Source organism: Talpa europaea (assembly GCF_964194135.1).
Source record: "Talpa europaea genome assembly, chromosome: 10".
In the NCBI taxonomy this organism is placed as follows: Eukaryota; Metazoa; Chordata; class Mammalia; order Eulipotyphla; family Talpidae; genus Talpa; species Talpa europaea.
Window position 1 is genome coordinate 73,104,933 of NC_140077.1, and position 26,246 is coordinate 73,131,178.

The following is a 26,246-nucleotide window of genomic DNA, read 5'->3' on the forward strand; positions in this document are numbered from 1 at the left end:
TTGACTTTAGCAAGCATAAGGATGCCTGATTTCTTACAGGTATTTCTAAAGATGAGCAAAGATACCGTTTTGGTACATTCCCACTATAGAAAGGAGTTGCTGAAAAATACTTTCTGGCAGTGGGCATCCTCAGAACATTAGAAGCACGGGATCATGAGTGCAGTGTCCTGATACCCATGATAAAGGGTGAGCCGCAGGCAGGTTGGCAGGTGACAAAATATTTGATTGTTATGTGCCAGGTGTACCACGTTGATGCCTGGGATAGAGTGGTTAGTTCAACAGACGTGGGAGTAACTGGGAGCAAGTGGGTCAGATGTCTGGCTGTTAATTACATAGTAGATTTATGGATCTGCTTACCTAGTTGGCTTTATATTAAACGTGACTTAATGTCTGCTGCTTGTCTTGTTCTAAGGCCTTACTGGGTGTCCTTAAGGCAGTGATAAGATTTAGAAGAAAGCTCCCACATGTGCTATGGAGCCAAATTTCTATGGCTGGTTTTTGTTTGTTTTTAAATAAAGGTAATATATTCATGCTAGGTATCATGACATCCATAATTATTTATTGTTTGAAAAGATAACATCTACATATAATACTTACCCGGGGTTAAAGGGACTGTCCCACTGTTATCTAGTCCCCCTCCATGTGTTCCTCTGCCCCTTGCTTTTTCACTTAACTTCATATCTTAGGATCGTTCCATAAATGTGCATATACATTTGTCTTCTGGACATTCCCCTACTCATGGGCATTAAATTTGTTCTTCTACCCCCAACACCCTCCCCATCCCATCCCCCCACCGCCAGCTATTACAGACTATACATTGGCCACTTTTGTGCAGATACGTCTCCAGGACTTGTAAGGGTGTATTTCTAGGAAAATAATCCCTAGCAGCAGAATAGATAGGTTAAAGGGTATGTATGGCTGATTTTGTTTGTTCTGCTGGTCAGTTAAAAATTTTGATATTGCCAAATTTCCTCGAAAGACATACCACCGATTAATACTTCCACCAGTAGACAGGAGAGTGCCTGTTAGAGAGCAGAGCTTTTTACAGGTGATTTGTCCTCCTGTGTTGCAAAAACAGACTTTCTAATCCTCGCAGGTAATTGCATGTGGGACAATGATAAGTTTTACTTTTTATTTGTCTAGTAATGGATTAGAATTGAATCCCTAACTCTTGGATTTTTCTCATTAGAAAAGTGTGAAATATTACAAAGATGAGAGGTTTTAGGGTAGGTGAGCTGTGGCTCAAATGTTAGTTGTCTTCCTACTGTGCTATCATCCCCTTCCCGATGCCCATTTTGTCTTCTCTTTGAGATCATTTCCTGACATATAAATTATGAACATTAGCACCACCTGATGAAGTTACTGTGGGGATTAAGTTAGATTACGTATGTAAATTACATGTTACAGTGCCTTTTACATTGTTTTTCCTCCTCTTCTGTACGAGTGACCTGAAAGCTGTAAATCAACAGGGCCCTTCTAAGCATCCTCTCAGGGTAGCTGCTTTAGCTCCCTGAGGCCACATGGCCCTGCTCATACTCGGAATCCATCAAGCAAATGTGTCTTTTATCACCATCAGCTCCTTGCCTCTGACTTGGGCACTACTTAGCTAATTTCTGTGCCTCTGTAGATGTCATCGTGCCTGAGAATGGAGAACCAGTATGCACCAGAGAGATCAAATGCTGCATCAGACAGATCCAGGAACTCATCATCTCTCAGCTTAATCAGGCTGTGGCCAACAAGCTGATCAGCTCAGTGGATTACCTGCGTGAGAGCTTCGTTGGTACCCTGGAACGGTGTCTGCAGAGCCTGGAAAAATCTCAGGATGTCTCGGTTCACATTACCAGTAATTATCTCAAACAGGTATTCAAATACCGTGTCACAAATCACACATGAAGCACAGCCCACACACAAGCCTGACGCCAGGCTAGCCAAGAGTTTCCCTGTAGGCTTTTGACTGATATGAGTTTGAAATTTTGTTTCCCCCTGCATCATGACCATTGTGGGTGGGAGCTGCTTATGAAGTTGCAGTTAAGTTGTGAGGAAGATGATGAAGATGAAGGAGCCAAACAGTCACAAACTAGATAATCAGCCTGTGCTGACTCTGCACCTAGATACTTGGGAACCTTCAGATTGGACTTTAGTCCTTTTCCATTCACTTTTAGTTGAGGAAACATTATATAAGTTTCAGGTGTGCCTCTGCCTACCCTACATTAAGGTCACCACGAGAAGTCCAGTTCTGTCCTTTACCATGCAGTTGTCTTCATTGTCCTAGTTTACCCACTTCTCCCCTTTGGATTGGGTTCTTGAAATAAATATCATTTACTGCATTTTTAAAATAAGTCATTCAGGGCTTATTGATCGTCTTTTGTGTGTTTCTTTTCTTTCAGATCTTAAATGCTGCTTACCATGTTGAAGTGACATTTCACTCAGGGTCCTCGGTCACTAGGATGCTGTGGGAGCAAATCAAACAGGTAGAGATTGCTTAGAGAAAAAGTTTCAGCTCCTAGCTGGCGCAAATGAATCTTAGTCGCTCACAGAGAACTGACACCAACGGTATTCTGTTAGTTCAGGGAGGCTGTTTGCCTACCTGAAATGATTCTGGTTTATAACTGCCTCCCTGGTGGTACAAGGGATTGAGTTTCAGCACTGTGAAGCTATCCACAACCACTGCAGCACGAGTTCAGTTCCCATCCAGGGAGTTGACCCACATGGCGCAGCAGACCTCTCCTATCTCACCTGCTACTCCCCTCAACAGTATATATATATATTTTTTTTTTAAAGATTTATTTATTTATTTATTTATACAAGCACTGGGTACAGTCAGAAGCGCGGGAGGGTGAGAGAATTCACCAGAGCCAGAGCGGGGAGCAGAGCAGGCAGAAGGACCGAGGTACACTGCTGAGGGGTCAACAGTATATTTCAGTGGATCCACCTGTTCTGCTCCCCACTCTGTCTCTGGTGAATCTTCTCACCCTCCGCACCTCTGGCCCTACACCCCAGCTCTTGTGTGCATAAATAAATAAAATCTTTAAATATGTATATATTGACATTGCTCCCATTGGTTCTTAAAGTGGTGGGTTTAAATGACTTTACAGAGCCATAAGACTCCACTTCACCAGCTTTTTCATTTTCACCCCTCCCAACCTAAATGTTACGTTAGAACCAGACTTTGTTGCTGGAGGATGTGAATGTGATGTGGCTCTTATGTAGAGTTATTTACTGACTTCAGAAAAGAATTTCTCAAGCACTCCTTGATACTGAATTTAATGTTCTGAGTGTTTGTGAGCACATAGACTGGGGCTGGTATTTTTTGATGCTTTCCTTTGAGCCAAGCCCTGATTTTGACGTAATAGAAGAAAGGGGTCTTGTCTTGATGGAGCTCCTGCCTTAAGAGCCTGCTCCTCATGATTGGGTTACCCAGAAAGAGAAGGACGTTGCCCATCCCTCAGTGCTCTCAACTGTCCTCATCCTGACAGATCATCCAGCGCATCACATGGGTGAGCCCACCCGCCATTACTACAGAGTGGAAGAGGAGGGTGGCCCAGGAAGCCATTGAGAGCCTCAGTGCCTCCAAGCTGGCGAAGAGCATTTGCAGCCAGTTCCGGACTCGGCTCAATAGTTCCCATGAGGCTTTTGCAGCCTCCTTGAGGCAGGTGAGTTTGTAGGAAAGGAGGTGGGTTGGACCCAGCAGAGATGAAACTCAGCAACCAGGGAATAGGTTGCGTCTGCTTGCTGTATAATTGTTTTTAAATCATCAGTAATTTCTATTCTGTTGAATGATAATATGTTACAAGAAGTTTCATCAATAAATTTTTCACATGGATCTTTTTCTAACTGGAGCAAAGGGAGGGAGCTCAGTTAATTTCCCATTTCACTGAATAAGGAATAAATATTGAGGGGTAGAGATTTTATATAAGTTTATATAGCATTTTAGCAATGAATGACAGAAAGAGATGACTTTCCAGTTTTATGCTAGTTCACAAGCAAGTAATATCTGCTTGTCACTTTGGGGGTGTGTATATGTGTTGGGGGCAGGGATGGTAGGTAAATGTGATTATGCATCCAGACGGAAAAATTATTACCTGCTGAGAACCTGGTGCATGTCATTCTCAGAGCTAAATGTTAAGTATACCTTATTTAACCCTCATGACTATCCTTATGAGGTAAGTATTTTTCCTCCTATATAACAGGTAAGGGAACCAACACTAGGGACTTGGTAAGTCATTTTTTTCTTTTATGATTTCCTTCCAGTTGGAAGCTGGTCACTCGGGCCGGCTGGAGAAAACTGAAGATCTGTGGCTGAAGGTTCGGAAAGATCACGCCCCGCGCCTGGCCCGCCTGTCTCTGGAAAGTCGTTCTTTACAGGACGTCTTGCTGCATCGTTAGTCCTTTTTTATTCCTAAGTAAACTGGAGGGTTCTGCATACCTCACATTCTCATGTCAGACTGGGAGAATCCCATTGTCTAAAGCTGCTTTCTTGTGAAGCTGCATAAGCAGCCACTGATGTTTTTTAATTCCTGAAGCCTGTTTGACCCTCCCATTTATATAGTTCAAAAACATGACCAAAGTTTATTTAAATCAAACCAGTTCTGTTACTTTCTACTGGCTTTGGGATGACACCAGAATTTCTTCCACTGGCATGATTACAGCTTCCTGCTTTTAGGCAGTTCCACATCTAAGAGTCTTGGGCGTTGCCCAGCAATCCTCCTGCCCTCCTGCTTTACCTCTGTTTCTGTTTCTTATAGGTAAACCCAAGCTGGGACAGGAACTGGGCCGAGGCCAGTACGGTGTGGTGTATCTATGTGACAACTGGGCAGGACACTTCCCTTGTGCCCTTAAATCTGTTGTCCCTTCAGATGAGAAGCACTGGAATGACCTGGCATTGGAGTTTCACTATATGAGGTAGATTGTGGTCTATTCTTTATGGGAAAAATTCCCGAAAGAAGAAGCCAGAAACCTGGTATAAGTTTTGTACCAAGAGTTCTAGCATGCCATGTCTCCCCCAGGCCAGGTCTCAGAATGTTAGAGGCTAGTTTTTGTTTCTGCTATCTCTGCTGTTCCTTCCTTCACCACCCTGCTTTCTCAGGTTACTCCTTCCTTTCCTTTTCTTCCTTAGTTGTGAAGGCCTATCGACTTTCAGATTCCATAATTCTTTGTCCTTGTTAGAGAGGTCATCCTCTCGGCCCTCTGCACTGAAGACCTGGGCCCAGAGTGGCCTCCAGCTTGTTCCTTCCCCAGGTGGTGCACTATGCAGGCCACAGTCGGCCTGGAGCCCAGCCCTGTCTCCTTCCGCAGGTCTCTGCCGAAGCATGAGCGCCTGGTGGACTTGCATGGATCCGTCATCGACTACAGCTATGGTGGGGGCTCCAGTGTGGCCGTGCTGCTCATCATGGAGCGGCTGCACCGGGACCTCTACACGGGGCTGAAGGTGAGGGGCCCGCAGGGCCAGCCGCAGGCAGAGCCAGGCTCCCGGGGACTGTCATCTTCCCTGTTTATTCAGTGCCTTCACGCTCATAAAACACTGTGGGCATAATCAAGCTTCACTACCCTCTTTTCTAAAAAACTTTAAAAATTTCTCAGAATCTTAAGGCAGAATTAAATCAATAGAGTAAAAGTGAAATGTGTGTTTAAAAAAAAACTCAGAATCTATTTTAGACCCAGTCTATACCAGAATACTATAATTCACCAATTTACGTCCTGTGGTGGTAAAAGTCTAGACTACTTAGAAGAGCAGAAAATTTTGCTTCTTGTACTTCTGCATTCTGTCCTTTTTTCGTTCTCAGCAGATAAAGCCAATTTTGGTTATATAGCAAATTTATTAATGACTGTTTTGTGCAAGCCTCTGTGTTCAGCATCAGGGAATAGCAAAAAGTGTCCATTGCCAGGACCTTTTCGGATAATCATAGTCAATAAAGACTTCATAGAGGTGTGGCATCTGTGTCTGATAAGCACAGCTTGATGTATAGATGGGGGCATTAGAAAGGAGTGGCCATGTCAGGGGAGGCCTCGCATGCCACCGGGCAGCTGAAGGCCCATGAAGACTGGGCCATGTGGAGCAGCTGGTTCCTTTTAGAAGCACAGGGAGGTAATGTGCAAAGCAACATCAGAAACAAATTAGACAGAAACTAGACATGCTTAGAATTCCCAAAGATTTCATATTCTGAGAAGCTATTGAAAGATTTTAGTTGGCCTTCCTGGTGGCACAGGGGGTTGAGCACTGCACTGTGGAGCAATCCACAGGCTCTGTAGCACGAGTTCAATTCCCGGCCTGCCAGGGAGCAACCCACATGGCACAGCAGACCTCTCCTGGCTCGCCCGCTGCTCCCCTCAGCAGTGTACTTTGGTCAATCTGCCTGTTCTGTTTCCCACTGTCTCTGGTGAATCCTCTCACCACCCCCATCTCTGGCCTGTACCCCAGCTCTTGTATGCATAGATCGATAAATCTTTAAAAAAAAAAAAAAAGAAGAAGAAGAAAGATTTTAGTTGATTGAAATGAAGTATCTCAGTTGCTGATGAATTTCCCTCACCTGAAACAGCCATCAACAGGGAAGTAGAGGGGTTTAGAGGGGTTTCTTTTGTCTGTTCCCTGCATTGGCAAATGTAACCCCAGACAACCTGGGTAGGTTTCTGGTCATGTGGAAACTTTCAGAAGTAAAGCAGAAGGAACCTGGGAACTGTCTTCAGGAACCATGAGAAATCAGTGTCAGGAGGAGGACTCTACAAGTAGCTTGCCCTCTTCGTTTCAGAGGATTGAGGCTCAGCATGGGCCACAGCTTTTCTAGAGAACCATATTTGAGCTTTTTGCTGAGTGATGTAGTGCTCTCCAGAATTCAAGAGACCCTAAATCAGAGGCTTGATTTCAAGATCAAGAAGCAGAATGAGTGACTTTGGTATTTGAATCCATAAAATGAAACCTAGGCTAACCAGGCCTACAAAGCAATGGACATAAATGTCTGAGGGTCCTGGAAGTACTTCTCAGCCCCCTAGTGTGTGGGGGGCTTAGAAATGAGCTCGTGCCTTCAGTCATTAGTGCCTCTCCTGGTCACATTTGGGGGTTGTCTCTAAGAGGTTTTACCCTGCCTTGCTTTTCCTCCTTGTCCCTCTTAACTGCTTTCCTCTTCCTTTTTTTTTCAATCCACTTTACTATCCTTGTGTACCCCACAGAGGGAACTCAGTTGATTCAAGCAAGTTAGTGACATGTAAGCTCTTTTGTATCCCCAAGGCTGGCCTGACCCTGGAGAAACGTTTACAAATAGCCCTAGATGTGGTGGAAGGAGTCCGTTTCCTGCACAGCCAGGGGCTTGTCCATCGTGATATCAAACTGAAGAATGTGCTGGTAAGTAAGAGCTGCTTGCCCAGAATAACACCCTGCCACTGTTCAGGAAGCAGCCCCTTTGGAGGGTTGGTGTCATTTAAATGGTCCCCAGAGGGCTGGAGGAGCGTAGGAGCTTGACAGCAGGTGGTGGGTGGGACCTTGGACTCAGACCTTAGGAGGAGCTGCTCCATAAGTATAATAACGTGCATTGCTCAGGGATTTTTTTTTTTAAACCCCAGCAACATAAACTAACAGAAAAGGTAAAAGAGTAGTACAGTGAAGATCATCATGCCCTTAACTTGGTTTGTATTCTCGCCTCTTTCTCCAGTGGCCTTAGTCTCTTTGTGTCTCTCTTTCTTCGCCCTCTACTCTCACTTTTTTTTTTTGAACCATATAGAAGTAGTTTCAGATAACACTTTGTTCCTGAATACTTCAGGTTGTATCACCTGACATTCTTCTATGTAATGAAAAAAAGGACGTTCTTCTATATAATGAAAATGCCATTATCGCACCCAAGAAATTTAATGTTCATATAATACTATTAGTTAATATTTTGCATTTGTTCCAGATATACCCAGTTATCCCAAATATGATTGGTTTGTTTGATCCGGGTTCTTCTCCAGGGATCTTAGAGTGTATTTTGTTGTCAGTTTCTTTAGCCTCCTGTAATCTAGACTAGTCTTTCTGCCATTTTTTTTTTTTCACTTTTATGACCGATATTTTTGAGGATTCCAGATCTTGAGTATGATCATGCTAGATGAGGGCTGAGATGGGTAAATGCACCTTAAAAGGTAAGACAGTCATGAACCCACTAGTCCTCTTATCTAAATTATAAAGTATTTTTTGAAATACTTCTCCGGAAAGTGTATTGGATTATCATTGAAGTGTTTTCTGACAATATTTAAATAATGTATGAAGATGACAGCAGTTTAGGGAAAGATCTTACTAAAATTATAACCTGAAATGTAGGAGGCTTATCAATAGCTAAATGATACGTAGGGTTTATTTTCTTGGAACTTTAGGAGAGAAAATGACAGGGAATTCAAGAAGTTCTTCTCAGCTGAGCAGAGGCTGTCAACCTTCTGACTCATCTACATTCTGCCTTAGAGTGTGGCAGTCAGATAAGAATTACTTTCCTGGGCCTCCCCGGTGGCGCAGTGGTTGAGCGTTGGGTTGCGAAGCTGCCCGTGGCCTCTGCGGCACCGGTTCGATCCCTGGCTGCTCCCCTGCCACCGGAGGAGGGTCCCACATGGCGCGCAGACCTCTCCTGCCCCCCGCTGCTCCCCTCAGCAGTGTACTTCAGTCCTTCTGCCTGCTCTGCTCTCTGCTCTGGCTCTGGTGAATTCTCTCACCCTCCCGCGCTTCTGACTGTACCCAGTGCATGTATAAACAAAACAAACAAACAAACAAATAAATAAATAAAACATGCCTCTATTTAAAAAAAAAAAAAAAAAACTACTTTCCTCAGTGTCCTTGTTTATTCATTCTTCCAAGTTTGTTAAGCTCCTGGTCAGCTCCATGTGCTATGTGCTGGGACTACAAGGATGGAAGAGATAGTCCCTGCCATCAGGTTGCTTACGATCTGGGGAGAAGACAGTAACAAGACTGAATCTGGTGACGGGGAGATTAGAAAAGGCCTGATTAAATAAATACTACTTTGAAGTAGTATTTACCTACTTTTGAGATTGGGTGTACAGGGCCTCCCTAGTGGTGCAGGGGTTAAAGTCTCAGTGCTATCAAGCTGTCAACAGCCACAGTGGCATCCCCAGCCAGGAAACTGACCCACATGATGCAGCAGACCTATCCTGTCTCACCCTCTGCTTCCTTCAGCAGTGTATTTCAGTAGATCCACCTATTCTGCTCCGTACTCTGTCTCTGGTGAATCCTCTCACCCCCTCCTCCCACCTCTGGCTACACCCCAGTTCTTGTGTGCATAAATAAATAAATCTTAGAGAGAATGGGTAGGCAACTGAGTGTGGGTGCAGGGTCAGCCCCAGGGTGACTCTCGCTCTGCTTGCTGACAGCTGGACAAGCAGAACCGGGCCAAGATCACTGACTTGGGATTCTGCAAGCCGGAGGCCATGATATCAGGCAGCATCGTGGGGACGCCAATCCACATGGCCCCTGAACTTTTCACAGGTGAGCTGAAGGGCAGGGAGGGGGTTTGGGCAATGCTCTGTACTTTAATCCTGAGTGCTACCCTTTGTGGTACAAGCAAGGGAGAAACCAGAGGAAGGGAAACCTAAGACAGGTGAGGGGGAAAATGAAGACATAAAGGACAAGGATAAGTGCAAATGGGAGTCACTAGCTATTCTTTTAGATGTCTCTGGGTTATTAATGCCATTATTGCCATAATCAACCAATTAAAGTATTGATTGATTAACTTTATATATAATAGTTGTCGCCTATCATTAAACACCTTATAGTTGTCAGATATATTGTACAGAGGCAAAATAATTAGGTAGCAGTATCAGACAGCATATGATTAAGTGCTAAATTAAGTGCTACTTAATGTAACATTGGTGTCCAAGAAGTGATCAATGAAGGTTGAAATGTTTGGTTTTGTGGTAGAGGTATGATTTCAGCTAGAATTTGAGTCAAATCTGGAAAAACCGGTAGGCAGGGAGAGAACATATTAAATAAATCCTTTGAGTTAGTGGTTTTTTCCCTTCATATATTTAATCCATTTGATCCTCACAATAATTCTGTGGTGATGTTAATGCATTTTTATGTCGATATCATGGATAAAGTTAAGTCTAGCCAAGATTGATTTAAAAAGCTACCCCAGAACATTGAACTAGAAAGCGGTGGGATTGGAATCTAGGTCCTCTGTCTTTAGAAGTCAATCATGGATCATGAAGGAGAAACATGAAGAAAATCAGAGTAGAAATAAGCATGACAAGGTGAAATCTATTTGGGGAGTAGTAGCAGACAAAGTTGGAGATAAACTGCATTGAACTTGAAATTCATGGGGCTTGATATGGAAAAAGTAAGGGGCTATTGAGCTTTTGGAGGTGAGGGAGGAAAGAAAATATTTATGGGGGCCTCCCTGGTGGTGCAGGGGTTAAAAACAGCGCTATCAAGCTATTGCCAGCCAGGGAGCTGACCCACATGGGGCAGCAGACCTCCTGCCTCACACGCTGCTCCCCTCAGCAGCATATTTCAGTCATTCTGCCTGTTTTGTTCCCCACTCTGTCTCTGGTGAATCCTCTCACCACCACATCTCTGGCTTATACCCCAGTTCTTGTATGCATAAATATATAAATCTTTTTTTAAAAAAAGAAAATATTTATGGAAAATTAACAGCAACAGTACGTAAAGGGGTTATGAATGGCAAGAACCAAGGTAAGGGTATCAGTGGTGGTTGTCTCCAAGATTACATTGGTGGTGGTGCTGAAACCAAAAAAAGTAACAGATTTGAGATCAATTCAGAGGTTGAAGGGTGCACGATGTTCTTGATATGAGTGACGAACAGAAAAGAATAACGCTGATGTGAATGTGGAGTGTGTAAGTCTTTTCATATTAGAGTGTTCATGTGCTTAGAGTAAGTACCTGGCAGTGGTATTGCTAGATCATAGGGTCTCTCCATTTTTATTTTTTTAAGGTATTACCCTGCTGCTCTCCATAGAGGCTGCCCCAAGTCACATTCCCATCAATAGTGGATGAGTGTTCCCTTTTCTCCACACCCTTGCCAGCGTTTAATCTTTTTCCTTTTTAAAAAAATACATATGGGCCATTCTTACAGGGGTACAGTGGTATCTTAATGTCATTTTGATTTGCATTTCCTTATATTAAGAGATATTGACCATTTCTTCACATTCCTGTAGGTCTTCTGAAATGCCTTCTTTGAAGAACTCTCTGTTTAGGTCTTTTGTCCATTTTTTATTGGGTTGTTTTTGTTGTTGTTGAGTTATGTATTAGTTTTTTATGTATTTTGGAAATTAGCTCCTTGTCAAATGTGTGAAATGCAAATATCTTCTCCCAGTCCCTAGGTTGCCTTTTTGTTTTGGTGGTGGTCTCTTGCAAGGTACAAAAACTTTTTAGTTTGATGTAGTCCTATGTATTTATTTTTGCTTTCATTTCCCTTGCTGTTGGAATTGTGGCACCAAATACATCTCTGTGGTTGATGTTCATAGTGTATTACCTATGTTTTCTTTCAAATATTTTGTGATTTCAGGTCTTAGAGCTAAGCCTTTAATCCCTTTGGAGTTGATTTTTGCATATGGAGTTAAATGATCTAGTTGCCTTTTTTTGCATGTGGCCGCCCATGCTCCCCAACACCACTATTAAAGAGGCTTCCTCTCTCCACTGTGCATCATGGCTCCTTTGTCACAGACCAACTGTGGTTGTCTGGACTATTTTGTTCCATTGGTTTCTGTTTGTGTTTTATTTTTGTGCTGACACCATACTGTTTTGATCACAATGCTGTGTAGTCTAGTTTGAAGTCAGGGTGTGGGATCCTCCATTTTTCTTCATTTCTCTCAGGATTGCTTTGAGTATTTGGGGCTTTTTATGGTTTCATAGAGATTTTATAATTGTTTTACAACTTCCTTGAAAAAAGTCATTGGAATTTTGATAGGTATTGTGTTAAACCTGTAAATTCTAAAAGTAATATGGTTACTTTAACAATGTTTATTCTTCTAATCCATGAATATAGGATAACTTTCCACTTCTTTGTGTCTTATTTTATTTTCTTTAACAATATCTTATAGTTTCCAGTGTATATGTCTTTCACTTCCTTCATTAAGTTTACTCCCAGGTATGGCATTTAATTTCTTTCTTCTACTTCAGTGTGTGTGTGTGTGTGTAAATACATATATACACACACACATATATGTATGTATAGACAATACAGCTGATTTTTGTATCCTGCCACTTACCTGTATTCATTTATTTATATTATAAAATTAACATGATTAAAATCATTGTGACTTTGACTTTTATTTCCTATATTAAGTGATGTTGAAATTTCTTCTTGTGCTGGTGGGACATCTGAATGTCATCTTTGAAGCAGTGTCTATTTAAGTCTTTTGCCCAAATGCTTTTCAGTACCTATTGAAATAATCGTGTGAATTTTATCTTTTAGTAGTCTTTTTGATTGTCTGTGTGTACTTTATGTCATCTGTGAATAGTGCTATTCTTTTCCAATTTGGATTCATTTTTTTGTCTTTTTCTTTCCTAATCACTCTGGTTAGGACTTCAAACATTATGGTAAACACCAGTGGTAAAAGTGGACGTCCTTGGGGAAATGCTTTCAGTTTTTCACCATTGAGTGTAATGTTGACTGTGGATTTGTCATATATGGCCTTTTTTAAGATTATTGAGATAAATTCCATTTATTCCCATTTTATTGAGTTTTTATCATAAATGGATGTTGAATTTTGTCACGTTTTTTTCAGTACTTATTGAAATGATCGTGAGTTTTATCTTTTTGTTGATTGGTGAATGACATTGATAGATTAGTGTATGTTGAGCCAATCTTGCATCCCTGGAATGAAACCTACTTGATCATGATGGATGATTTTCTTAATATATTACTGAGTTTGATTTGCTAAAATTTTATTGAGGATTTTTGCATCTAGGTTTATCAGAGATACTGGCTAGTAGTTTTCTCCTTGTGTGCTGTTCTTGTTTGGTTTGGGAATAAGGGTAATTTTGGCTTCATAGAGTATTTAAGGAGCTTTCCCACCATCTCATTTTTTTGAAGATTTGATAGAATTCACTAGAGAAACTACCTGGTCCTGGGTTTTTTGCTTTTAGGAAGACTTGACTGCTCTTTTTGATCTTTGCTTGTGATTGACCTGTTTAAGCTGTTTACCTCATCCTGGTTCAGTCTTAGAAAGTTGTAGGAGTCTGAAAATATGTCCATTTCTTCTAGATTATCCAGTTTGTTTGCATAGAGATGATGTTACAGGTTCCTACATGATCCTTTTTATTTCTCTGGTGTCATAATTTTGCCTCTTATTTGTGATTGTTTTCATTTGAGTTCTCTCTTCTTAGTGAGCCTAGCTCAGTTAACATGTTTTCTTCATATTGCCGCCTACTCTAAAGCATGATTGACTTCTGCCCAGAGTCCAGATTCTTCTGACTTTAAAAATCCTTACATTCTGGTTCCGACTTACCTACCTACTTGTATATTCCAAATACGACCTTTCAGGATTAATCATTTTGCCTTCCCATTAAAATGAAAGGCCTCTTTTCCTTTCCTTTGGTCAATTTCTAGTCTTGGCTCTCTTAATATCTAATACCTTCCAGCGTCATCATTTTTCATACTTTAAAATGCATGTTATAAATGGGGTCGCCTGACAGAGTTGTTATGAAAGATGATGAACTTTAAAGGCTTTACCAAAAAACGTGTCAAGACTGCGAGACAGTGATGATGCTGCTGTTTTCTCTTCCTGGCTCCCGACTTTGTCCTCCTTTGCTGTTATAGGGAAGTATGATAACTCCGTGGATGTCTACGCTTTCGGCATTCTTTTCTGGTATATCTGCTCAGGCTCCGTCAAGCTCCCTGAGGCATTTGAGAGGTGTGCCAGCAAAGACCATCTCTGGAACAATGTGCGGAGAGGTAAGAGCTTCAAGTCTCTCTTTGTCCTAACTCCCCTGGTGAGAACAGACACCCCGTAGGTACCTCCTGCCACCCTCTCCAGCCACTCCACAGCCTGACTGCATGCACATTTATAAACTGTTAAGGAATCCAAAGAAGACATTTAAGTCAAACCTTTGCTTAGGTAGCATTTTTCTGAACTGCCTTAAAGAAGTTTTTCCCTTTAAATTTTCCAATTCTTCAGCTTCCTTCAACTTGCTAGCATGTTTCAGGTTTTCATCATGATTAGGTTCTCACCTAGCTAATTGTTGCAGTGGAAGCCAAAACTTAATTGCATTCCCTAGCAGCCCAAGCCCCAGCTGGATAGCAGCTTTGAGCTGACCACGCCTCTTTGTTGTGTTAGTTCCCCTCTCACTGACTCTGGTCTGATTTCCATGCTCCTTTCTTCTAAGGGGCCCGTCCAGAACGTCTTCCTGTGTTTGATGAGGAATGCTGGCAGTTGATGGAAGCCTGTTGGGATGGTGACCCTTCTCAGAGACCTCTTTTGGGCATTGTCCAGCCCATGCTCCAAGGCATCATGGACCGGCTATGCAAGTCAAAATTTGAGCAGCCAAACAGAGGACTAGATGACTCTACTTGAAAGCCAATACCTTTTAATTTCATACTCTTATTTCTTTCCTTTCCCTCACCTTTTGGCTGTGAGGAGAACTTGACATTATTCATTACAGTGAGCTCTCAAGGGAGCTGTTGGCTGGGCAGCGTGAGACTTTCCCAGGCAGAGCTGTCTTGGGATGGCTGTTTGAGCATATTCAGCAGTTCACTACCCCCACCTCCCCAGCTGTCCCTGCAGCACATTGTCGAGGGCACATGTAACAGCTGGAGAACGCAGTGCTCTGGCTTCGGAACTGAAAAGAGGGTCCACGCTACCATGGTCCACTCTGCTCACGGCCGAGTGGGACACCGCAATGCAATAGTATTAAAAGCTATCATTTTCATAATTTTGACTCTAGTTAGGTATAGTTTGGTTCTACCGAATCGTCAGCACCCTTAGAAAATTTGAGCTTGGTTCTGGGATTGTTGGGACATAGGAACAAAAAAAAAACTTGCGGATGCCTTGTTCCAGCCACCTACACCCAGATCTCAGGTTGCAAAGGTCAGAGGTCCCCATGAGGGAGCCAGAAACAAAGCATGTGCTCTGTACGTGCCAGTGAGTTTACATATATAGAACCACAAAACCCGATTTTGGGGGGAGGATTTCACAGTTAAATTTCCTAGATGCCACAAGGAAAAAAATGAACTCTGCAAGTGTGTGAGCACACTAGTGGATTTTGAGTTACTACTAACCCTTGGACTAGGGTGTTCTTCTCCCCTGGGGTTTTGAAAAAAAAATTTTTTAATCTCAAGATGGGTAAGCACCAAATAACATGGTACTTAGGAGTGTCAGATAAAACTGACCCAGTGTGAAGTATTTGTTTGGAGCCTCCAGACAAAACCCACTAGGAGGACACTAGTTTGTTTTTTAAACCTAAAAGGTATCAGAAACTTCTTTCTGTGTTCTAACAACACTGATATTTTTAAAACTTATCAATGAGATTTTTAACCAAGATTTCTCCTGCAATTTGTCCCATCTTTTTATCTTATCTAAAGTATCTTATTAGGGAGGAAAAAACAGAACCAGATGAGAACACTCTTTGTAGTTGTGTGTGTACTCTCACTGTGTGTGAGTGGGGAGGTTTCTCTTCCTGGCACCTAGGAAGGGGGATTGTGGTCATCAGGAGAGTTTGTCATGAAATGTCTATTAGAAGAAAAACTGATTGCAGACAAAAGAAGGGAAACGAACATTGGTACTTCTCAGATCTTGGCTTCAAACTTCCCTCAATCAAAATGGTCTATTAGATTTAGAAAAACAAGTGGGGAAGGAACAGACACAAGTGGGGAACGAACAGACAGTGGAAGTGAGCGGCCTCTGTCCACCGCCTGTGGCCTGGCCCTTCGTGTGTGAAGCAGGTCCCTGAGTAGGCATGCGCTGATGGGCAGATTTGCTGCTGAAATTTTCTAGGGCTGTTTGTGACAGAATCGCCATTCTTAGCTATTACCAGGGTATAATTGGAGTCTATAAGAACATTTGCATGTGACTTTCCAAGTTTCATTTCAACTCTTTGACTATCCTGGGGTCTGATATGATACATTTGAACACAGTTGCCCCCCTCAGCACTTGCAGCTCCACACAGTGCCAACAACCTTTCTCCTGCACATGATAAAGTGACCCCGTTTGTTTGGGTTCTACAGGCTCCAGCCCTATTTTGGTGGAATGTTCAGTATCTCTTAGAAGTTTGAAAACCTACTTAGCTATACCTTGAGTCACTCTGTTCTTGTCAGCATTAGCTCATTGTCCTTTTGGGGACCCTGATGGAGCTTCCAGAAGGCCAAACTTGAAGACAAAAAAGGAGAGATGAGTAGTGTAAGTCTGTTCTGTATGAAATTTAGAAAAAGGTCTTATGTAGTGTCCTTTTCCAGATGTCTTCTAACCTCACCATGCACAGGAGCCTGCGTGCTCATCATGGAGACCATATTCTTACCATTTTGCAAAGTGCTAACTTCTGTACTCACTCCACTGGGAGGTTTTCAGAGTTCTTTTTCCGTTCATCCCTGTAGCTGCTTCTGCTCTCAGACACCAGTTTCCTAGCAGATTACCTACATTTTTTTGCCTGTCGGTAGGGTAGAAGAGAGGGACCCATTCTAAGAAAAGAGAAGTAGTCATATTCCAGTTCGTTTTAAAAAAAGTATTCTGAGAAAAGGTGCAAAATATCCCTGAAGGTCTACGGGCCAGCCAAAGTCTACAAACTGGTATTTGGAGGTGTTATTTAAACACTCAGCGGGCTGAGTGCAGGAATGTCTGTATAGTGTGCGTATACTCTGCTTTTGTTTTATAGCGTCAGCTAATTTGGAATCTTTGTTCCTCGGCACCCATTATCAGTAAAGAGATGGAATGCCAGGAGACGTACTGTATTGTACCTTACTTGGGAATACACTGGGTATTCAGAGAAGTCAGGTAGCACTTGGGCTGCAGAGGACTTGGCATGGCCAAAGGCCTGCAGGTCTAGCTTTGGTGGTAGCTCCCAACCTGTGAGGTGACTGTGGCTGGGGGAGGAAGAAGGAACGAATGAAAGAATTAGCCTTGCTGTGCTCTATCCTTCTCAGCTACTTACTTAGTACCGCTTAGCCCCACCCTGAACACGAGCACCTGGCCATTTTTAATGTTCTCAAAGTCAAGTCACTTACTTTACTTCAGAACTGAATGGTGACGAATCTTTCTGCCGGGCAGTGAGGAGAAATGCTGGGGGCCTGGCACAGTGGCTGACCCTGTGGCCAGGCAGCTAGCAGCAGGTCAGCGTGGGTGGGGTCTCCACAGATGCCCTAGTTCCCTTCATCCTCTGCAGAGGGGTTCAGGGGCTGACTGGAAGGAGACTGTACTCGTCTTCCCCAGACCAAAGAGAGTCAGCGGCTCCATCTATTTCAAGGGGGCAGACGCCAGACTGCAGCCTCCTCATTTTTAACACTACATTTCAAGGAAAGAGAGGAGGAAAGGATACATTCCTGCTACAGAATTGGGGGGATGGTTGGGCTCCCACCATTGGCAGTCAGCTCAGATGCATTTTTGTGTCTCTGCTAGAGCTACCAAAGGGAGGCTGGGCAAGTTCCCTGAGGAGAGAAGTGGCTTGGGGAATGGGGTGGCAGGACCTCGGAGTGTGAGCTGCACTGAGTGACACTTTATATCTCGGATTTAGCACTGAGAAGCTGAGGGGACGTGGTGATTGTAGTAGCACTTTGAGGAATAGAGGCCCCTTCTGCCCTTGCCTGGACGAGGTGGTGTGCTTGGTGTCCCGACTGGCTGATCGGGGACCCTTTGTCCTCACTCTGTCAGAGCAGGGTAAGCAGGACAGAGTGGCAAGAGCCTGTTGCCAGAAGAGTAGCTGTTTTCATTGAGTTTTCAAAACTTGATTTTTGGGGTTTGCTGGATCAAATAACCAACCTTTTCTTTAAAAGGAAAAAAAACCAGAGTATCCTTCTAAATATGAGATGTTATTTAAATTAGAGTTTTAAAAACCTGGATAGGGCTAGTGTGATGTTAAAGTGGGTAAGAAGAGAAACCTTGAGAAACTAGTATAGTGGGTAGTCACTTCGTTGCAGCCGTGCCAGTGTTATTCACGGGCCCACCTGCCCTCTTAAGTCCTTTCACTCACTAGTCACAGTCTCCAGGAGCCGTGATGGCGCTGAGTGAGGATTTACTGTATGGCAACCTCCCTTGGGGGTTAACTAGCACTACTGTTCTTAAAAGGGCTTTATTTCTCACTTCATCCACTTTGTTAACGTCCAGTCCAACTGAGGTGACTGCAGAGACCGTGTGCGCCCTGTGTGGCGAGGCGACTTACTCAGATGATCGAAAGGAAAATTGGTTTGATCCACTCATTGTCTTTTGTCTTTATGTAATGTTCTTTTGTTTGTTTTAAGGAACTAATGTTTATTACAGTGTTAAATCACAGTTAACATACTAAGTGTGTAGAATAAAAGTGCAATAACACGAGAAAATTACGTTGGCACAAACTTAGGTCCTTACACTCCTCCTTCTTGTGCTTTCTGGCTTTCCCCATAATATTGTTACAGCAGGCCCCTGTCAATTGTGTGTATTTTTAATAGATACAGCTATGGGTTAAATCTCCATTTAGCATAATTTTGAATGCTTGGATTTGGTTTTGTAAGGGTATTCTGTATACTTGTTGGGATGCACAAATACCAGACATGCTGTATAATAAAGATTCCGTTGACGTTTTAGGCTTAAATCTGCTTGGCTTTTCTTTTTCCTGACCTCACTTCCGGTGTTAACAGGACGCTCCTTCCAACCCTTTTCCACTGGGGCCTCTGCGGGCAGATGACTTTCAGTTTGCCTGAGGAAAAGTTGATGGAACGTAGAACCCTCCTGTGGGGCTTCCCCAGCCAGAGTTGCTCTTGGTCTCTGGTTCTTGACGTTAGAACCACAGAGGGTGGGACAGGGCAACAGGCGCTAGGACGGCAGGGAAGTGTGGGGCCAAGTGGGGTGATTCCCATTTGATTTTCAGAGCCTTTCCTGGGTTCACACCCTTTCTCCAGCTCCTCAGTGTGAGCTTGCAGCCCACTGAGCTCATGCACCAGCCTCACTATTCTCCATTGCCCTTTGAGAGCATTGGGGCTGTGACCGGTAAGTCTGTTCACGTGGAACATGTACATTGTTGACTTGGGCTCATCCCACAGTTCAGAACACTTGCTCAGCAGTGCCTCACAGGCACCCCCGCAGCCACTGCCTGCACAATGGCACCGTGTGGTCACGATGCCAGCATTTAACCTGCACCTTTTCTCCATCAGGTCTTATTTGGGAGGAGAGGAGGTTACCATATCATGCTGTCTGGATGTCACTTTTTGTTATAAAAAAGTGCCGTGATGTGACTACTACACAGATTTGGGCATAAGATGGCAGTGCACAAAGACTTGGTATGTTTGTGTTTACATCTTAAAAAGCTCAAGCTGAATCTCCGTGGTTCTCAGCCTGCTCCTACACAGAACTGACAGGCCTCTTACACCTGTGAAACTCTCCACTGACTCCAACCCTTCACAATTAAATATATTCTGACTGAAACATAATGTGCCCTTCATTCTAGAATGAATTTCAGTGTGACTGCATTCTCTTAACCTCCTTTCTTACCATATTTGGAAAAAATACCTTGTGGTATACAGTTTTAGATTGGGCATGCTTTTTCAAGAATGTTGCTTTGCAGGATTGTCCCTTGAGAGGGGAAGCTGAGGTGGCTTTCCTGGTTCTCTTTGGGTGGGGCTCCCAAAGATAAGCTGCCAGGTTTCTGAATATTATTAAATACAGCTGCACATTTTCTACCTTTGGGCATGATCCCAGGGAGTCCAGGAAGTACTGACTGAATAGCTCCCCCATTCAACTGCAGCTAACACAGGTGTCCATGCACTAGTTGAAGTCCAGTTTCTAGGGATGGCCAGTTCCTTAGTATATTCTAAAGGGGTTTGGGGGGCTGGTGAAAGGATTCACAAGAGACAGAATGGGGAGCAGTGCAGGCAGATTTACTGAAATACACTCTAAGGGGAACAGCAGGGGAGACAGGAGAGGTCTGGGGTGCCACATGTGGGTAGCTCCTTTGGCCAGTACCCCAATTTTTTTTTTTAAGTTTTTTTTTTTTTAAGATTTATTTATACAAGCACTGGGCACAGTCAGAAGTGCAGGAGGGTTAGAGAATTCACCAGAGCCAGAGCGGGGAGCAGAACATGCAGACTGACGAAGTACACTGCTGAGGGGAACAGCGGGCGTTGCAGGAGAGGTCTGCATGCCATGTGGGACCCTCGCCTGGTGGCCGGGGATCGAACCGGCGCTGCAGAGGCTGCGGGCAGCTTCGCAGCCCAGTGCTTAACCGCTGAGCCATCAGGGGAGGCCCCAGTACCCCAATTCTTGTATGCATACATAAATAAAAATAATTTTTTTAAAGGTTTATGTATGCATACAAGAGCTGGGGCACAGGCCAGCGATGCGGGGGGTGGTGAGAGAATTCACTAGAGACAGAGTGGGAAATAGAACAGGCAGGCGGACCGAAGACACTGTTGAGGGGAGCAGCGGGCATGACAAGAGAGGTCTGCTGTTCTGTGTGGTTTGGTCCCTGGCCGGCTAGGGATTGAACTCATGCTGCAGAGGCTGCGGATTGCTACAGAGTGCGGTGCTTAACCCCTTGCGCCACCAGGGAGACCCCATAAATAAAAATAAAACTTAAAGTCAATTCTTTCCAATTCGCTCTATAGAGTCAATGCATTCCCAGTCAAAAATGCCAGAAAGTTAGTTTGTGGTTAGTGACATAATGATTCTAAAGTTAATATTTAATAGCCAACACAACAAAGTCAGAGGATTGACTACCCAACTTCAACACTTACTTAAAAGTTACTAATCAAGGGCCTCCCTGGTGGCGCAGCAGTTGAGCACTGGGTTGTGAAGCTGCCCGCAGCCTCTGCAGCGCCGGTTCGAACCCCAGCTGCGTCCCGGCCACGGAAGGAGGGTCCCACATGGCGCGCAGCCCTCTCCTGCCGCCCGCTGCTCCCCTCAGCAGTCTACTTCGGTCCTTCTGCCTGCTCTGCTCCCTACTCTGGCTCTGGTGAATTCTCTCACCCTCCCCGCGCTTCTGACTGTACCCAGTGCTTGTATAAATAAATAAATAAATCTTAAAAAAAATTATTAATCAAGACCATGTGATATTGGTGAAAGAACTGAAAAAGGATGCATGTAAATATAGTCAACTGATCTCTGACAAAGGAGCATCATTAGTGGAGAAAAGATAGTCTTTCAAGAATTGGTGTTAGGGCCTCCCCTGGTGGCACAGCGGTTGAGCGCTGGGCTGCGAAGCTGCCCATAGCCTCTGCAGCACCGGTCTGATCCCCGGCCACTGGGCGAGGGTCCCACATGGCATGCAGACCTCTCCTGCCGCCCGCTGCTCTCCTCAGCAGTGTACTTCGTCAGTCTGCATGTTCTGCTCCCAGCTCTGGCTCTGGTGAATTCTCTCACCCTCCTGCACTTCTGACTGTGCCCAGTGCTTGTGTAAATAAATAAATAAATCTTAAAAAAGAAAAAAAAGAATTGGTGTTAGAACAATCTGGGCATCCTTATGAAAAACAATGAATCTTAACACAGACCTTGTACCCTCATAAAAATGGACTCAAATGTGAATCACAGAATTCAATATAAAATGCAAAACTATAAAATTCCCAAAAGATAACAGGAGAAAATCTAGATTATCTCAAGTTTGGTGATGACATTTCAACTCAGCACTAAAGGGATGATCCATGAAGGTAAGAATTGATAAGCTGGACTCCATTAAAATGAACATTTTTTTGCTCTATAAAAGACACTATTGAGAATCAAAAGACAAGCCACAGACTGGGAGCAAACTATTTGCAAAAGACATATCTAATAAAGAACTGGCATCCAAAAGATACAAAGAACTCTTAAAATTCAATAATAAGCAAACTGGATTCCACCACAACATGGTGAAATAGGGAGGCTTGGATGAACCTTTCCCCCAAACACCAAAAAAAAAAAAATCTAGAGCTAGTCCACCACTAGGTAGATGGTCATCATGAAGTTCAACCTCTTCGTGACCTTGGACTACCACAAAAGCTACGAGCACATTTCATGGTGTCTTACATACAGGTGCAGGAAGATCATGTCATCTCCATTCCCCAAGGAGCTGTGGCACAAACATTCACTCCATGCCCATCCCCAAGGACGATGCGGTCCAGGTGGTATGGGGACAATACAGAAGTCAGCAGGTTGGCACGGTGGTCCAGCTCTGCAGGAAGAAGGATGCTACCTGCAGATGACAGAGGGTGCAGTGTGAGAGGATAATAACATGGCTGTCCATGTGGCATTCACCTGAGCAAGGTGGTGTCGCCATGCTAAACTGGATAAAGATCAGAAAATTCTTGAACACAAAGCCAAATCTCAACAAGTTAGAAAAGAGAAAAGTAAATACAAGAAAGAACTTGCTGAGGAAATGCAGGAACGTATTGTGCAACCCCGGTTTCACTGTGGATTTTTAGCCTAGTGTGTGTCCTCTGAAACATTTCAAGATATCTTGGAAATGTTTCATTTTCTTCCTGTTTTGTTACTGATGTGTGGCTCTGTAAGTCTACTTTTGCTGTTTTGATTAATAATGTTATGAACAAAAAGTGGAGCTGTTTAAAAAAACCTAAAGCTGGCTCCCAGGAAATTTCAAAAGTTCATTGCCAGAGGAGGGGCAGGCACTTTCTCATGGAGATTTTATGCTGAAGCCTGTGGTTGCTGTGGGGACAGAGCAGGGAGCGGTGAGGGGAATCGAGGCCAGGGCAGTGGTCACTCTAGTCAGTGAAACAGGTTGGGGACCTGTCCATGTGTGGACAGTGGCACATGGACTGACTGTGGTAAGTCTTTCCAGAGAAGCTTTCCAGCAAGGGGTAGTGCAGACAGGTGTGCACATATGTGTGTGGACTTTCGATTCTGTCTGCCAGCAGTAGGGGTGGTGGAGCCCCGCCCCCCTTGCCAGCTAGGAAATCAAGAAGACTGACCTGCAGTGCGGGCCCCACTCTCCTTGCCCAACATCCCTTGCTGGTGGCTTGTGCCTGGCACCCCCCCAACCCCCCGCTCCCTGCACTATGCCCCCCACACTGCAGAGAGGAGCAGGTAAAAGGAGGTGGGGCCCTGGAATTTGGGCTTTAAAGCAGTGACCAGAGTTTACTCCAGAGAGGAGAGTAGTAATCTTTTCACCTGGAGCAGCTCTCACTGAGATCAAGTCCTTGGGCTCCACACCTGCCTCCAACTTAAATAAAGAAGAAAAACAAACAAAACTAAATGCATAGTGCTTTAACCAGTAAAAGAAAATAAGACAAGACGCAAACTTGGGAAAGAAGGAACATCTGAACCTAAGATGGAAAAGCTAGGGCCTCCCTGGTGGCGCAAGTGGTTAAGACACAACCTATGAAGTTGTCTGCAACAGCTGCAGCAGGAGTTTGATTCCTGGCCAGGGAGGTGACCCACAAAGAACAGAAGACCTCTCAGGTCTCCCTGCTGCTCCCCTCTGCACTGTATTTCAGTCAATCTGCCTGTTCTGCTCCCCACTCTGTCTCTGGTGAATCTTCTCACCCCCCGCACCTCTGGCTTGTACCCCAGCTCTTGTATGCATAAATAAATAAATCTTTATATAAAAAAAGGATGGAAAAGCTAAAGGAAAGAAATCGAAGTCTAGAGACATATACAAGACACAAAAATAAAGGAGCTAACGGACAAGGATTTTATAACAGTAACAACCACAAACCTCAACAAAAAGTACCGGAAGGACAATCAAGCACGGAAAGGGGTACAGGGTCTTAGAAAAGATACCCAGGAACAGATAGTCTTCTTCCTAAAAAGCTTGAAAGAATACAAAAAGAAATGGTGAATGAGATTAGAACAAAGGTGGAAAGTTTATTACATAGACTTAAGCTTAAGAAGAACATTTCAGAAATTGAAGGCACAAATGTGCAAGTGACCCAAGTGGAAGAAGAGGGAGAAACAGAGTTAGGAAAATCAAGAAACTCCAAAGAAATATCAGATTCAATTAGAAAAGGAAACAGACACAAAGACAATGGGTGTTCCAGAAGGTCGAGAGACAGAGAAGGGAACAGAGACCCCATTCAAAGGAACAGTAGGTGAGAACTTCCCATTTCTAAGGTTGGAATTAAACATGGATGTCCAGGAGGCAGAAAGTACACCGGCTTTCTAAAAATAAAAAAATGATCTTCACAATACACATCACTGTTAAATTAGCAAGAGTCAAAGAAAAAGTATTAAAGGCTGCTAGAGAAAAAAGGAATATAACATACAAATCTCCTTAGCCAGATGTTCACTATATTTTCGCACAAAAAGAGTGGAATGATGTATTTGCAATCCTAAAAGACAAAAACTTCCAGCCAAAAATACTTTATCGTGCAAAATTATCACTAAAATATCATGAAGACTAACAAAAGCAAATGGCACTTACCATCACCAGACCAGCCTACTAGAAATGTTGAAAGGAGTTCTACAAGAAAAGAAAAATTAAAAGGATACAAAGCCTTGAGCAAGGTGGTAATAGTAACATGTGAATGGAAGTATAAGAATAATATGAGACAACAACAAAACACTAAAGGTGAGGAAGAAAGGATAGAACTTATTTTTTAAGAGTTTTTTTTTAATATTTATTTATTTTTATTTATACAAGCACTGGGTACAGTCAGGAACTTGGGAGGGTGAGAGAATTCACCAGAGCCAGAGCGGGGAGCAGAGCAGGCAGAAGGACCGAAGTACACTGCTGAGGGGAGCAGCGGGTGGCAGGAAAGGTCCCCGCGCCATGTGGGACCCTCCTCCAGTGGCCGGGGAACAGCCGGGGATTGAACCGGGGCCGCAGGGGCCGCAGGGGCCGCAGGGGCCGCAGAGGCCGCAGAGGCCGCGGGCAGCTTTGCAACCCAGCGCTCAACCGCTGTGCCACCGGGGAGGCCCGAAAAAGGAGAACTTAAAACTGCTGCCACCTGCATCCCGGAGACTGGCTAGAGCCAGGCCTGATAAGCAGCGATGAAAGAACAACCAGTTCCGAGAAAAAAAAACTTCTTTGAAAAGAAACTGAGAGAAAAAAAACTTCTTTGGAAAGCAACTTCAACTTGCATTCTCCATCTCCTGCCAAGGCCAGATCTTGCCCTATAAAAGCTTACCCTCATCCCCCAATGGGCACATATGACTTCTTAACCCCTAAACCACCAAAGAGGCCCTCAACAGAAGGAATCTTGCAGTATGGAAGGCTTTTCTTAAAACAATGACAACTGAAAAGACAGAATACAAGGACCAGCCTGTTGGCCCACAGTTCAGAGAATTCCTAACAGCCTACTGTTTGGGCCACATACACCTTTTAAATTAATCACCAAGTTTTGGGCCTCCTGGTGGCACAAGGGGTTAAGTGCAGCACTATGAAACTATCCGCAGCCACTGCACCAACAGTTCGATCCGGCCAAGGAGCTGACCCACACGGCACAGCAGACCTCTCCTGTCTCCCCGCTGCTCCCCTCAGCAGTGTATTTCAGTAGATTCACCTGTTCTGTTCCCCACTCTGTCTCTGGTGAATCCTCTCACCAACCCCCACACCTCTGGCCTGTACTCCAGTTCTTATATTCATAAATAAATAAATCTTTAAAAATAATTAATCACCAAGTTTTAAAAATTGAGAGACTTCACATAAGTGTCTGAATTTCCAGCTTCTCTTGAAAATTGGGAAGCTGCAGCAATAGCCCCACCCTGACATCACAAGTAGCTGAAGCTGTTCAGAGCTGCTTCAGAGCCGCCCCTGCCCCTTTTCATCACATGGGCTGTTTTTTCCCCTCCAGCTCATGCTAGTCTCTGCCCAGAACACTGAGTCCTTTACTCTTCCTCCTTTGCCATCATCTCCTTCCAGCCAGCTGAGTTGGTGACCTTGACGAGGAAAAAGACTGACAAATACGACCACAAAGAGATTCTCAGAGTTTGTAACACAATCTCGGACACCTTCCATGTCCCTGAAGTTTGTGGAAACATCTGAGAGCCCGGATACCCCAGGTGGGGTGTCCTGAAAACCTTTTTTCAATTTTGCACATAGTTACTTGTCTCTTTTTTCTGCTTCCTTTGGGGTCCGATTTAAAAATATATAAATATTCCCAGGAAATCATCAATTTCCTTTAGATTTTTTCATTTCCTGTCATGAAGCTGTGCAGAGTGATCTTTTCCAACTGTTTTCATCTCTCTGCTTGCTTCAAGTAGCAGATTTCTCT

General features: G+C 43.8%; 1 protein-coding gene across 2 annotated transcripts in view; it reads left to right on the forward strand.

The window, feature by feature from the left end:
• The window catches only part of DSTYK (dual serine/threonine and tyrosine protein kinase), a gene marked incomplete at both ends in the record, with an annotated part of 65,441 nt that extends 50,939 nt beyond the window's left edge, over positions 1-14,502 (forward strand). Inside the window, 10 exons of one of the 2 annotated variants that reach the window (XM_084244778.1) lie at positions 1,628-1,860; positions 2,388-2,471; positions 3,477-3,653; positions 4,252-4,381; positions 4,746-4,902; positions 5,296-5,428; positions 7,223-7,336; positions 9,340-9,454; positions 13,749-13,883; positions 14,315-14,502. In XM_084244778.1, the coding sequence (XP_084100904.1) occupies positions 1,628-1,860; positions 2,388-2,471; positions 3,477-3,653; positions 4,252-4,381; positions 4,746-4,902; positions 5,296-5,428; positions 7,223-7,336; positions 9,340-9,454; positions 13,749-13,883; positions 14,315-14,502 (1,466 nt within the window). The remainder of the gene's footprint in view (positions 1-1,627; positions 1,861-2,387; positions 2,472-3,476; positions 3,654-4,251; positions 4,382-4,745; positions 4,903-5,295; positions 5,429-7,222; positions 7,337-9,339; positions 9,455-13,748; positions 13,884-14,314) is intronic. The other variant, XM_084244779.1, reaches the window with a different exon arrangement.
• Positions 14,503-26,246: the final 11,744 nt, after the last annotated feature.